This window comes from Notothenia rossii (genome assembly GCF_949606895.1).
Source record: "Notothenia rossii genome assembly, chromosome: 7".
Classification (NCBI taxonomy): Eukaryota; Metazoa; Chordata; class Actinopteri; order Perciformes; family Nototheniidae; genus Notothenia; species Notothenia rossii.
In genome coordinates, this window is record NC_136905.1 from 14,325,897 (window position 1) to 14,340,379 (window position 14,483).

At 41.5% G+C, this 14,483-nt stretch overlaps 1 protein-coding gene and 1 long non-coding RNA gene across 5 annotated transcripts in view; one reads left to right on the forward strand and one right to left on the reverse strand.

Moving 5' to 3' along the window:
- LOC307045688 (lamin-A-like) overlaps positions 1–10,022 on the reverse strand; it is a 33,061-nt gene extending 23,039 nt beyond the window's left edge. Inside the window, exons 1-3 of one of the 4 annotated variants that reach the window (XM_079691516.1) lie at positions 9,809–10,022; positions 5,095–5,219; positions 2,915–3,293 (exon numbers count right to left, since the gene is read on the reverse strand). In XM_079691516.1, the coding sequence (XP_079547642.1) occupies positions 2,915–3,249 (335 nt within the window). In that variant the 5' untranslated portion in view covers positions 3,250–3,293; positions 5,095–5,219; positions 9,809–10,022. Of the gene's footprint in view, positions 1–2,914; positions 3,294–5,094; positions 5,223–5,727; positions 5,873–9,808 lie in introns of those variants that run through there. The other 3 variants (XM_079691515.1, XM_079691517.1, XM_079691518.1) reach the window with 3 other exon arrangements.
- On the forward strand, positions 5,253–6,781 carry LOC307045693. Its single transcript, XR_013809974.1, has 3 exons — positions 5,253–5,476; positions 5,766–5,842; positions 6,109–6,781. It is a non-coding gene; the product is annotated as an uncharacterized lncRNA (long non-coding RNA).
- Positions 10,023–14,483: the final 4,461 nt, after the last annotated feature.

Consider the following 14,483-nt stretch of genomic DNA (forward strand, 5'->3'; position numbering starts at 1 on the left):
ACAGTGTTGAATTTTGTACAGGCCATGGAAAGCTTTTGTGAGATTGTTTGGCATTCTGGCCTAACAGCTTGGGGTTAAGCCTCAGGGGAGGACAGCATGTGTCCCCCGGTAGAGGTTCTGCATAAAAGGAAGTGTGTGTGGAGTAGCGGAGTCATGCCTTTGGGCTAAACAGGTGTGTCCAGTCAACTGAACAGCAAACTGCAACACCTGTTCCTGATTTTCTGTCAAACATGAGAGCAATAACCAAACACACCAACAAAAAGTCAACATATTGTGAGTGTTTGTTGTGCTGCCTTCTGCTGCTGTCTCCACCTGAATCTCAGCAGCCGGTCAAAGCAGCCCCTCAGACAGTGGTTATTTATAAACCTCACTTCCCGTTACAGTGAGTCTACAGTCAGCCCATTCCAGAGGCCAGGAAAAAACCCTCTGAGTCACCACAGTCCCATGACCAAGCCAAGACTTTCAGAGTGCTATGGCAACCAAACACTAAACAAACTGTATAACAGATAAAGCCGGCACAGGCTGGATTGAGAGATCCCTTTCCACCACACATGCGTCAAAACGAAATCCTTCCACTAGAAACAATAATGCAGCAGAAGTTGTCTGTGCTTCTCTTTCCAAGTCGCTGGAGAATTACACTGACATTTGGGATTTTATGGAAGTGAATAGAAAATGTAATAATACTGCTCTCTCAACACTCAGTATACAGACAGCCTTTTATTGAGAGTGCACATCATCATCCAGTTTGTGCAAATGTGACACCACAGATTGAGGAACTTGGGACAGGGACACAACAATGAAGGTAATCGCCCACGGCACAAAGGAGCATCATCACATTTCCTGCTGATCTTTTACATTTGTTGTCCTCATTCAACACGTAGCACTGAGCCACACCCATTGAGTTTTGTGTACATTACCAAGGACACGCTTAACAGGTTACTTTCAATAATAATAATAATAATAATAATATCACCTCAGTGAGGAGAACACAATGGCACTAATTGGGCTCCCTGTAGATTCACTGTTAAAACACAGAAGATATGACTTGTCGAAATCTTTTTCAACAAGTCAATGTCTCTTTTTAAAAAGGCATGTGTTGAATCTCTTTATTCTGTCACTACAGGGAATCTCTGGGCTACAAAAGTGGAGCACATGCAGTCAGATGTACTGTACGAGTGGTAATACTTTTATTTTCTCAGAGTCCTCTTACCCAAGGACTTTGCCAAGACCGTGACACATTCTTTAACAGACTCTATTTCCTGAGGCCTACGGCAGCAGTCTGATCTGCAGATATTCACCCAAGTAGCTGAATCAAAGTGGGGGAAAACAGTAAACACAGACAAAAAACCTGCTGCTAACACCACACCTCAGGCCAGGGGCGAGGTACAGAAGAAGTGAAAGTAGGAATGATATAATTGCATGCTCTTAATGCTACAACACCAGAAGTAAATCATTTGTTACCTGCCATACAAGTGCCAGTTCACTTTTATGTGACTTGCATGTGACATTTGCTTAGTTAAGATATTAACTCAAAGCATGGAAGTTACCTTAAGACTTCTGTGGCACTACAATCGTTTGGTTATTATTCTTTTTCTTTTTACCACTGCCAGCGAGGCTTCAATTTCTATATCTGTTTGTCAGTAGGATTCCGAGAACAAAACTCAGTTTTCTTGGTGGAAGGGAGTAGCATGGGCCAAATAAGATAACCAAATCATTTTGGAGCACATCCAAATAATGGGGCGTCTTCACAAATTATTTTTGACTTATGGTCTTGACAGAGTCTGTGTTCCAAGTTTCTATTTTCAAATATGTCACTAGTCCACACGTTTCTGGATCCACTGCGAACTGTGAACACCTGGCATCGTGCTAACAATAAAAGTCCATTCAAAGTACAACAGATGTTCATTCTTAGCTTCTGTCTATAGTGCTAATATTGTGAAATGTTATCACATACTGTAGAGCTTTGCAGCCCAGTTGTCTCACACACTGTAATGAAACACATTCTGTCATTAGGTCAGTAATTGTACCTTCACAGGTTGTGTGTTAAAGGTGTAGCCTGTTTGGCTGGAGGTGTGTCATTTTAACATCCACCGGTCCTAAATGCAACACAACTGACAAGTCCTACCAAGTAATCAACCTGGAATGTATTCTACGATGCCAATGTTATGTTTAGCTGCGCACTCAAGACTGCATTCCTGCTAGAAAATGTGGGTGCTACACCACCTCAGTTTGTAAAGACAGGGCGTAACAGCACAAAAAGGTCAAATTAAAACATTCAGATCAACATCAATCACTGTGACTGCAGCAACCACTACGATGAAATATTTTGGACACATCAGAAAACTCTATGCTAAAATGTTGATGGCTCAGGAACATTAAGAATAATGCTTATTCAAAACAAAGGAACTCAAATGCAAGAAGAAACCTGCACCGACTGATGTGCCAGAGCATGTAGGAACAGTATGCATTTCAGTAAAAACAATTATACCACAAATCATCATCTTCCTACAGTATTGTGCCTTTATCTGATTCTTCATTTTTTTTACCTGCCTATAATGTGAAACCATTCTTCTTATGCATCAGTGAGACGGGAACAAGACCAGGTTACTTGATCAGTTTCCCAAAAGGCAGGGAATTCCCCCGCAATGAAGCCAAACACCAATTAAATGTCATAAATACTGCAACACAACTCAAAAGAGTTTTTGATGTTTCTGCTGACTTTGAAGTACAACTGAATGAACGTATTATTATAACTTTTTTTAGAAAACAACATCGTAAGTGTGCCGTTTGCCTATAATATATATGATATTGTACAATAAATGTGATAACTGTGGCCACAACCACTTTGTGACACACATAACTCTTGTAACAAAGCCACTCCCTTTTAAGCCCCGCCCCCAGATGCTCCTCCTACCTGGCTTTGAGGTCCCTGTGCTCCTCCCTGATCTTGCTGAGCTCCAGCTGCATGCGTGCTCGCTCCTTGGCCACCTGGTCCAGGGTCTTGCGGGCGTCGGCCAGCTCCGCCTCGTAGGCCCCCTTGATGCCCGACACCTCGCGGGTCACACAGGACTCCGACTCAGTGATGCGCATTCGCAGACCGGCGTTCTCCGACTCCAGCGAGCGCACCTTGTCGATGTAGACGGCCAGCCGGTCATTGAGGTTGATCATGTCCTCCTTCTCCTGCAGCCTGGTGATGCGGGTCGGGGAGGAGGCACCCCGGCTGGTGCGTTTCTGGCTTGGGGTTTCCATGGTGATAATGGCTCAACAAGAGGTGCAGAGGTGTGAGTCACTGGCTGTGGAGGAGGAAGGGGAGAGGAAGAAGAGTTAATGAAAAACTATCTGAGCTACCTTCACTAGGAACGCATTGGAGAAAAATCCTGTGTTGAATCACACATTAAACTTGAAAGGAGTGTATGGGGAAGAAATGTTCCAGTTTGCGTATCCCTGATCCTTTCTGGGCAGCCTGCCTCCCCGCTGGCTCTACTCACAGATCTGCATGATTTTGTATTCCAGCATCATTTTTCCACATCTATAAAACGTCATTGAATACCAACCCTCCTCTGTACTTCAAGTGTGGTGGGTTAAAAGTAATTTGCAAAGGCAGAGCTTGTTCACACAGATGCGATTTGTTTTCCTTGGTTCTTGTTTTCTAACACTTCCGCTTTTTTGGATACAAAAAGCCCTTTTATCTCACAGGAGCTGAGGTTTTCCTGCTTTTAGTGCTCCTGATAACGTGCCTTATGTGACTGTTATTTCCACTGCAAAGAGTAACACACTGTCATAACATATGCCTCATGTTCTCTCCAGTTCCATTACATTGTTGTAGGAGCAGTTATGCAACTTTATGCAGCTCCTGAGTAAACATACATTTCCCACGATCATCAACTCGTAGCTTCGGCTCACTCACAAGGCAAATAAAACTATTTTAATTACTCTTATAATACGCATCCGTAGCCAGGAATGCTTAACAAATTAAAACATGGCCCTCCTTTTCTGCTCTCCATGGACCTTTGGGTAAAATGGAGGCAATAAAACATACAAATAAGCTTTTAATTACTTTCCCAGCATTATCCAGTGATATTATCGCCCACAACTACCAGCACCCATCAAAATAGCAAAGTGTTGACTCATACTATCAACAAATGCTACAACATGTCCTGATAAGGACTTACATCTGCTTCAGATGTCACTTACAGAAGAAGAATGAATTAAAACACGTGGGGTTATTTTTGAAAAAGAATGGGGAAAATGTAAAATGATCCTTTAATGAAACCTTTAATAAACTATGCTTCCAACATGACAACTGTAAGAACACTAACTCTGAATGACTGAATTGAGAAAGGACTTAGTTCATACAAATCAGAAAAGCCCTGCAATTAGGGATAAGGACTTCAACAATATTAATACATGTTTAAGTATGGTAAGCCTCTGTGGCTCAACAGCTGTGACTTTCAAACTCATCTTATTTCTCAGCAGCTAACCACTCACAACCAACAGCACTTTTTCACTTAACAGCGTGAAAACCTACTTCAAATTGGTTTAGCAGTGGGTGTATTTTGCCATCCATCTATCCACCGGCCATTACCTAAAGTGCGCACAAGGACATTCACAGCCATGTGGGTGGAATGGCGCACACATGAATGACGCGGGCACACGCCCACAGGCACCAACCCATACACTCGTAAGTACTCTCTGGACTACATTTGAATAAATGAAGCATCCACTCACGCTCCCAAAATGTGGCAACTGTTAACAGGTGCTGTCTGATGTTCCCCTCTTCTATAATAGCAGTAAAATGAGCTACAACTTTTTAAAGTTACAAAGCTATTCCACACTAACTAAACTTACTTCGAGCTGATTTAAGGTAAACAAGTATATTATTATAAACACACAGCAACACTATTTAACTTTGAAACAAACTAAAAGTCTCACAGGGACAATATCTGATTAAACCTTCTTAACCTCAACTCTGCTGTGTGGAAACCTCTAGACTTCAGCCTGCTGAAGGGACTAAAAGTGAGAGAACAGGATCTTTCTAGAAGTTTATCTGCTGGTTTGAGTGTGTGTGAGCTGCTGTGAGTGTGTGTGCCATACCCCAGAGGTGCGTAGAGACGAGGATCCGTAGAATAATGCAGTCCTGCTCTCTGCTAATGGGTGTGTGTGCGCCTTTGGCTCGTGCCCTGAACTGTTCTCCTAGCTGTAGCTCACTGCACATGTACCTACTGCCGGAGAGAGGGGAGGGAGCACAAGAGAGCAAGGAGGAGTCAGACGAGACAGAGTGTGTGTGTGCTTATGGTGTGCAAACACACACACACACAAAGCAGCTGCTGAGCTTTATCTCTCCCTGCACGGGCCCTATCTTTCCCTTTCTCATTGCACTCAGGCAGAGCCCTCGCAGACACACTGACCTCAGCGCCTGCTGCAAGTGTTCTGTCTATAAATCGCAGCGACAGGGATGATACTGAACAGCTCCCAGGTGGGTAAAAGTGTGTGAATGTGTGAATGTGTGGATCTCACCCTGCTGCTATGGAGAACACATTATTTGCACTCTTTAGCTTAAAAACAGCTTTGACAGACAGCTCGAAAGCTAATACATGGAGGAAGAAATTCAGTTTCAGTTTTATCAGAAAAAATAATACCGTAAGCAGCCGAGGTGACCTTGGCAAAGACAAACTCACATCGCAAAGTAATAAAACAAGTCCAAAGTGCACGGAAATCCTTCATCACCTTATAGCAGCGTTGTGTTTTTTTTTTATCCATGGCAGAAAAATAACCTCTCGGCAATCTCGTCCACTGAATCCAGGGAGGAAAAGGTCCTCAAATATGTTGTGTCATATTCCCAGTGAGTGAAAGAATAATTCCCACAAGTCATCTTGAATGTCTAAAGGTCTGACACTCAAACCAAGTTGATTCTGGTCTTATATATATTTCCTCGGGGTGGAGTTAATGGAGTCACAGGTCCAATCAAGTTCTGATGCAGGGGGAAAAGACGTTTTCTGTGTGTGTATGAATCTTCTCACCATGTGTGTGTGTGTGTGTGTGTGTGTGTGTGTGTGTGTGTGTGTGTGTGTGTGTGTGTGTGTGTGTGTGTGTGTGTGTTTAAACAAGGGGCAAGACAGCATCTCTGCTTTTGGGCATGGGGCAGGCCCAGTGGCTCAGGGAGTCTGCGGGCTGCAGTGTGGCCTTCCAGTGGAAAGGAGCAGTCAGCCTCTGAAGCTGCCTCTGACTCACACATCCCGACACAAACAGCTCACTTGTTCGGCCCCGCCTCTCTACCTCTCCCCCTTTCTTTTTCCTTCCAGTTTAAGTTTTTTTGTTTCCATGGCAATCACACAAAGACAAGAATGCCCGGCTGGCAGTTTGAGCATCTTTCTTAAAAAAAGCTTTTCTACAACTGTCCAAACATTCTGAGCTCTTCTTGTGCCGTCTGTGTGCACCAATAATAATCAAATCTGCACATCACAAATCCCATCATGATGAAACAGAAATGCTTAGCGATGCAAACAAGATCCCTGCAACAGAAAGGGGCATCAATTCATATGCTTCCCAGATGATTGAACAAGACTGCAATAATGAATTCATGTTTTGTATTTTTAAACCCTCTGCTTATTCGAATTTAAAGACAAGAACGCGTTGCCTTACCACTTGTAATGATGCTAATTTAACAGCTCACTCTGGGGCTAAAAGAGCAAAAACAAACAAACCCTAAAGGCCATTGTGGCAGCGGGGTGTGGTTAGGGCACCGGCTGCCGGAGGCCAGACAGCTGATCAGGACCAGGTAACTATGCTCTCAATAAGAAGCCTGCTGGTAACCTGGTTCTGGTCTGTCTTGCAGTAGGCTGGTTCCTGGGGGGATTTCCTGGCCACAGAACGGGTCTGATCAGGACGACCTCGCACCGCTATTTTGAGTGGCGTATGCTTATTTTGAGTGGCGTATGCTTATTTTGTAATAAACCAATAATTATTCACGTGCCTCCTTCTGTCCTTTTAACCTGCAAGTGAGCCGATGTGCTCACAGCCATATTATACCATTTTGACGGAGGCTAATAATCATTTTTTAAATCTCTTGATTATACAAAAAAAAGACAACAATTCCTCAGAACCCAACAAGATGTCCCCATCCAAAATATTCAGCTTACAATTAAACTGAGGAAAGCCTCAAATAATCTAGCCGTTTATTAAATAATTGCAATTGTATTTTTTGTTCAATTTCGCTGTAGATTTTATACGGTTATGTATTTCTCACAGTTAGATCTCTGCTAATAAAGCTGTCCTACATTCATCGGTTGAAACAGGACAAAAAGGTTTTGAAATAGAATTAAAGAGTTAATAGTTGTATTTGAATGCTGCTTTATGAACCGTTCAAGGTTCATTACCCATGCATTCAAGTCTTTAGCCACCAGACTTGAAGTATGAATCCCAGATCCACTCACTCATCAAGAGGGAAGACAGGAGCAGGCATGACAGACTCTGATGCAACACGAGACGAGTACTGAACAATGTGCTAGCAGGCAGCTCCCTCCTGACTTGTTGTTTGCCCTCGCAGCATTCCAAGAGGGCAGCAGAATACAAGGCGTGCCTGTTGTGCAATGTAAATGTTTTATTTCTCCATTATGAGCCACTGGCTGGCTGCTCACCTGGGACAAAATGTGCAATGACAAGGAAGGATTTGAGTATGAGAATATTTGGTGTTGGAGGAAACTCTTAAAGATTTTTTTTAGAAGTATTAGGCTACTATAAACAGTCCACCCATTCCAGTTTAAAATCTAAGGAGCAGCTCGATTTCCTCCATTATCTCCCTTTCCTGCACAGATGTACAGGATATCTCCGATAACGCAGCTAAAGAAAGATTACTAATTTATATAATTTAACAGTTAATGTATCATTTGACAATCGACCAGTCGGCTACAGAGAAACACGTTGCTGGACCTTCAGTGTGTTTTGTACCTCAGCAGCAGCTATAATTATAGAGCAGTCTCTCACTTTGTTATCTCTGCTGTTCAAAGACCTTTGTACTTCACACAATGTGCATTAATCATTCATTCAAAAAAGACAGTTGACATATCAATGTCAAGCACACAAGAGTCTGCTGGATATACTTCAAAAATCAAGTTTGCTTTTCAACGTAAAGTTAAATATTAGTTGCATATTCTGTCCATTTCTACACGTATGCCATGCAGCATAACATTACAAAAGTGTTGCTTTGTGTGTCTTTGTTTTGCCTACCATGCAAATTATTCACAACATGATCACGCCAACCTTTAGTCTTGTGTAAATGATGTAGTATAATTCTTCATATTGTTCAGGGATAGGAGGACAAAAAACCGCTGAGTACCAACTGTGTTATCTTAATCAGGGATCTTTTGTTCTTGGGTGCGTCCAAACGGATGTAAGCCATCCAAAACTTCATTCCCCAACACGAGGAAGTGACTATCCCTGAAGGAAATTTAGGAAACAACGATTCTCAACTACTGTGGCTTTAAAGTGTGTGTGTGTGTCTCACATCTGGATCCACACCTGCTCCCACCAACATATTTTGTTTTATCTAACATGTATGTCCAATATTATTTGTAATTTGTCAAAATGAACATATCAGTGACAAAACTAACCAATTAATTGTAGTACTACAATGATATAGTTGTTTCTTATGTTACTTCACTGCTACCTTACTGCATTACTGAGATGAAATACTGTATTTTTAAATGTGCTGTATTATTTGTCAGTTAGATTTACTTTCAGATTAAGTTTTTAAAATAAGATCCATTAATTCAATACTGTTTTATTTCGTGATCTTTACTCCTTGTGGGCATTAGTCAAGTCTGTCTTGTATTTATAGAATAGAAAGTAATAGTACAGTAAAATGTTTCCCATCAAGAGCTTTAATATTATATGTGATGTGTTTGGTTTAATATTACTTTTGAATTATGTAAATTTGGGTTTGTGCAAATCTCATCTTCATAAACTGTTGGATATTTTAACCTGCAGAAGAAAACAAATGGTTCTTATAGGAATACAGAACAAGATACATTGTTGTCGATTAAACTACCAAACAGCTTAAAGAGGTTTAATTAAGCACAAAATTAAACACCTGCGGTAGTTCAATCTAACAGACAATTATACAGAATATCAATCGAAAAACATACTTGTACTTTAATCAAGTATTTAAATTGTTGTTAAACTCAATTACAATTGAGAGGTAAACAGTGTAATGCATATATTGTATGCATGCAGTATTATTGCATCAATAATTAGAATCAAAACATATCATTTCTATTTAGCTGAAATGGGTAAATCTGCATAATGGGTACTTTTACTTTTGGTACTTGTAATTTGATGCCAATCCTTTTGTGCTTTTACACGAGTAACAGTAAGGGCGTTTTACTTGTAACACAAGTATTGTTACACTCTGGTATCCATACGTTTACTGTAATACAAGATATGAGTACTCCTCCCACCTCTGTGTATAAATACTTTTAAAATAGATATGAATACGTCTCCCATGGTTTCCCCCCTGGTTGTCGGTCCCTGTAGTGTTTCTGCCATGAATAATGGAGCAGCTGTTTCTCTCTGTCGCCCCCTGTCGGCCATGCTGCTGTCTGCCGGTCACATGCAGTCATTCACACACACAGAGGATACTAAGCGCCCCCCACTGGCTGACACACTGAATGGAAACTTATGCCTGCAAATCGGTCATTGAGTTCACCACCCTGTCTGCTCGTCTCCTTTATAAACCAATGCCTCAAAACAAAACATATAAGCAACTTCTGGAGATATTTACACTGTGACATTATTGACTTAAGAATCTTACCGTCTCTTTTTGGAAACGCTTTTCTTCGGTGGTTTGAAACACGTCCCGTCCTTTCCGACGTCTATATTGACCTTTCAAAATGTCGTCAGTCGAGTTAATCATGATATCATCCTCTGGGCTGGTTTTTCTTTGAACAAATTGGTGAGGGTGAATTCATGTGAGCCGAACAGGCAGCCAGCAACCAGCAACCACCTGCAAATCAACACACCTGATTAGACTGCCAATCTTCTGCTAATTACAATGCAGCCTGCCGGCGCCACCTGGCGGCCATTACTCACGCTCAACTGGACGGGATTATCAGAGCACGAACACATTAATATATAAATAGCAAATATTAAAGAAAATGAAAATAAATACACAAAAACATATAAAGAAATAAATGTTCTTGTAATTTAACTTTGGTATTACCATTTTATGCAATGTCTTACTTCTACTACACTGCATCCCAAAGGTCCACTTCTTACTCCAGGCCTTCATTTCTGTGACAGCTTTAGCCACTGGGTTAACCATAGGTTAAGCAACATTAATGTATTAATTCATTCAAATGTTGAAGTCAAAGTAATGAACACATTGATGCATTTCTAATTATAATCCAGTAATATAGGCTGATATATTTATATAATTCTCAAATGGGCCATTCTGCATAATGAGTACATTTTTTTTTTTTAATACATGGGCCTTTAAGTATCTCAATTATACAGAAATCTTATCAAATTGTACATCACAATTCAGAAACCTGTTATCAATCCACATGGACTCCACTTTGGCAATGATTGTGACCTGAGCTGGATTTCACATAAATTGATAATCCAATTAAACCGGCTTTCCAGGAAAGCACCATACAACTATTCCTCAAGGCAGCTAAACCAGGATGTCTGCCACTATTGAGCTGTACAGATGGGCCAGTTGAAAAGTGCAGTCAGTTGAATTCCCCATGATCCTAAACTCATTCTAAACACAAACAAATAAACACAAATTAAAAAAAAAACTTGAGTATGCTGCTGGAGGTCATTTACGGAGCTCTTTTCCGATATGCTTATCATTATGTAAGAGATGAACATGAATTTTACATGATCCGTGTTACAGAGCTGTAAATGGTTTGTTTACATTCAGAATGTTCATAAATGATGGAACAGGACAGTAGGTCACTTGGAGGTATGAAGATCTCAGAGAAAACAAGACAAGATAATGTGCTGTGATTGTCTTGACTTTGGTACTACACTGGCACCTGAGTTTTTCATCTGTAACCCCGTAATTATTGCATGATCGAACTAATAATACAAATAATTTGCTGATGCTCTGGTACAAATCTGTATCCTTTTTAAAAATCTATGAAGTAACACATGTGGAATATTTGATGTGAAATACAAAATTCAGAGTTTTATGAAATTGTACTAGTTGTGTAAAGGTACTTAATGACTTTCCATCAAGCATAATACATGTCTGAAAAGGTTTTAAAAGCTTCTCTACTTGATATGTTATTTGACATAAACACAACTGAATTTAGAAGTGAATGAAAGCGGCTTCATGTGCAATCAGTTGTTGGGGGGTTTATTTCTAGCAAGCCATCCAACTTCACTGACAGCATTTACATAATACAAATGTGACCCAATCAGTATCTTTACAGTGTGATACTGACCCAGTGACTTAATCCTTTGGCAGATAAAAAAAATGCAATATTTCATTGTGTAAAGTAAAAACAATGTCCAAATCAACGGAAACCATAGTCTGCTGATAAAACATGAATGTAAAGATTAAAGCCACAACATAGCACGACTCTTGAGTTCTAAGCTGTCAGTGACGTGTGTGAGATCACCAGCGTACTGGAAGCAGGAGGTGAGGTGAGCCTTACTCATCACTAGGCGTGTCACTGGCTGTACAGCACCAATGTGATTAGAGAGATGGAGGGGGGAGGAGGGGGGGGGGGGGGGGGAGACAGTGAGAGAGATGACCTAATACCCTGTAAAAAGCAATGAAGTCATACTACCTGACTCATATTCCCAACTGACACCAGCCTTTCCAATCACAACACCCCAGTTTGTGTGTGTGTGTGTGTGTGTGTGTGTGTGTGTGTGTGTGTGTGTGTGTGTGTGTGTGTGTGTGTGTGTGTGTGTGTGTGTGTGTGTGTGTGTGTGTGTGTGTGTGTGTGTGTGTGTGTGTGTGTGTGTGTGTGTGCGTTTGTGTATGAGAGTGTGTGTGCGTTTGTTGTTAGAGGGTGAGGTAAATGTGTGCGTGTCAACAGCTTCATGCATGTCAGTATTTCACTGCAGGGGAACAAAGCTACAGAGATGTTTGTTAAACCAAGGAAACACTGAAACAATAAAAAAAAATCACAAAATTAAATTGCATCAACAGTGACTTTCATAATGGATTTTGTTTTTTTGTAAATTTGTCAAACTCTGGTTCTAGCTTCTCTAATGTGAAGCTGTGCCGTTTGATTCTGTATCATATCATTATAGAACATCTTATGGACCATTTATCGAGAAAAAACAAGCAATATCCACATGTCCAGTTGGGCTCATGGAAATCAGCATTTTTCACTATTTCAAAAGGCTAAATGTTGAATTTGCTGATGAAAAAGACCAATAGATGAATCAATAATAAAAGAAACGGTTGTAGCCCTATGACATACAGCCACAGATGGAGATAAGGCAGCCCTCTGAGCTGTCTCACTCACACAGACAAACAGGAGTAAGTGTACTCATGGGTCACACTGCTCACTGAGCAAATCGTAAAGCATTGTAAAAATGAAAAAGCATACCCAATAGAAGTTTAAAATCTGTGAGATTAACATACACTTTGAACTCCACTTTTCTGATATTGAAAGCAGAGCTTGGTGTAGAGATTCTTGCTGACGTACGACAAATATGGAACCGAGTTTGTGAAGAAAAGGCCTCTTCATCAGGGTCCCTGCATGGGGCTGAACCTGCAGGAAAAAAAACCTGAGAAAGAAACACTCTACGTGTGATGGGTTATTTTCATTTCAGTTGTACTTCCTCTCAAAACCCGATTTTTCATCTGTTTTATTAAACTATTGTTTGCTTGTTTTGTATTTTTGTTTTATTGTATCATGATTATGTGCAGTCCGCCTGTAAGAACTTATGTTGCTGCTGCCCTAGCCTCAGTGGAAAAAGCTTACAACCAATAAAAACAAACATAAATGAGCAGCCAAATAAAAGAAGAACAACAATAGAGGAGGGAAAACCCCTCACACAAGTGGCCTCTGGACTTAGTGTTATCTGGTCAGCTGATCAACTTCAGGGCTCTCGTCAGCTTTTAAGCACAAGATGTGGTATCATTTGCATGCAGTCTTACATCATCCCTGAGAGCCCGCTCACTATGGCATCAGCACGTGGTGCTTAGCCAACATGTCCCTTTGTGCTCCCAGAAGCCTCATTCAAGAGACAGCGGGGCACCACAAAAGTATTGAAAAGGACATCTGGCCATGGAAGTCAAAGGGATGTCCTTTAGGGATTCTTAGACGTGTCTTTACAGCCTATTAAGCCTGTCCTCGTGAGAGACAGATACTGTCCATATAGGTGAAAGGGATATTTGCACGGGCTCCTGGACAAAGAGGATGGTGTGTGTCTCTGCGGCACAGTAAACCACAGCGTGTCCCCAAAGATGCCAGTTAGCCTTTCATCAGGGGAAAAGGAGAAACAGCACCGGTGTGACGACCAGATGGTCAAGATCATTGAGGTTTTTTTTATGTGCAAGTAACATGACCTCAGCACTCTGGGTTTCACATGTATCCTGCAGCTCTCTCACACACACACACAAACACACACACACACACACACACACACACACACACACACACACACACACACACACACACACACACACACACACACACACACACACACACACACACACACACACACACACACACACACACACACACACACACACACACACACACACACACACACACAGAAACATAAGTGTAAAAATGACAATTGACAATTGTAGCCCACAGCTATAGACAGTGAATGAAGAGCAGACCTGCTGTGGTCCATTCACAGCGCGCAGACGGTTTAGTTCATGGTCACAAAGGTTATGTGGTACAACAGCATCAGGCCACACCAGACTCACACATCCAGGCAGAGGAAGGGGGGGGGCACTATCCCAGATCCATCCTATCTATTGATTGAGGCTCTGGAGTCCCAGCAGACCCCTTTTAATGGATATCCAGACGACCTCCTGGACACACTGGCATACTGGCTGCCTCACTGAGAGGCTGCTCGTCCCGTCCTCACCATGCTCTCACCCAATCCTCTAGCCTCTCCACTATAGGGTGGGGATTGGGGGCAGACCGCCTGAGCCCACCCTCTGGCCCTTCATACATCACGCAATCCTCCTGCAGCTGTTTTTTAAAATGATGTTATCCTTGTTATTGGTTGGAGTGTGGAGGTTTTAATCCTGGACTCACACCAGGAGTCTCCCTGTGAGTTCTCATCTGCAGCACACCCTTAGGGAACGCACCCCTTCCTGATTGGCACCCAGAGAGCGAGTCTACTCTAATTATCAATATAAATACACCTGCTCTATCTTTCTGGTACCATCTTATTACACCACTTGTATTGTTTTTTTATATTCAGACCTGGAAAATGTAATATTATATTGTTGCTCCATTCTGTGTCATTAAAAGGCAGAAGGCGTTGTCACTCAAAAA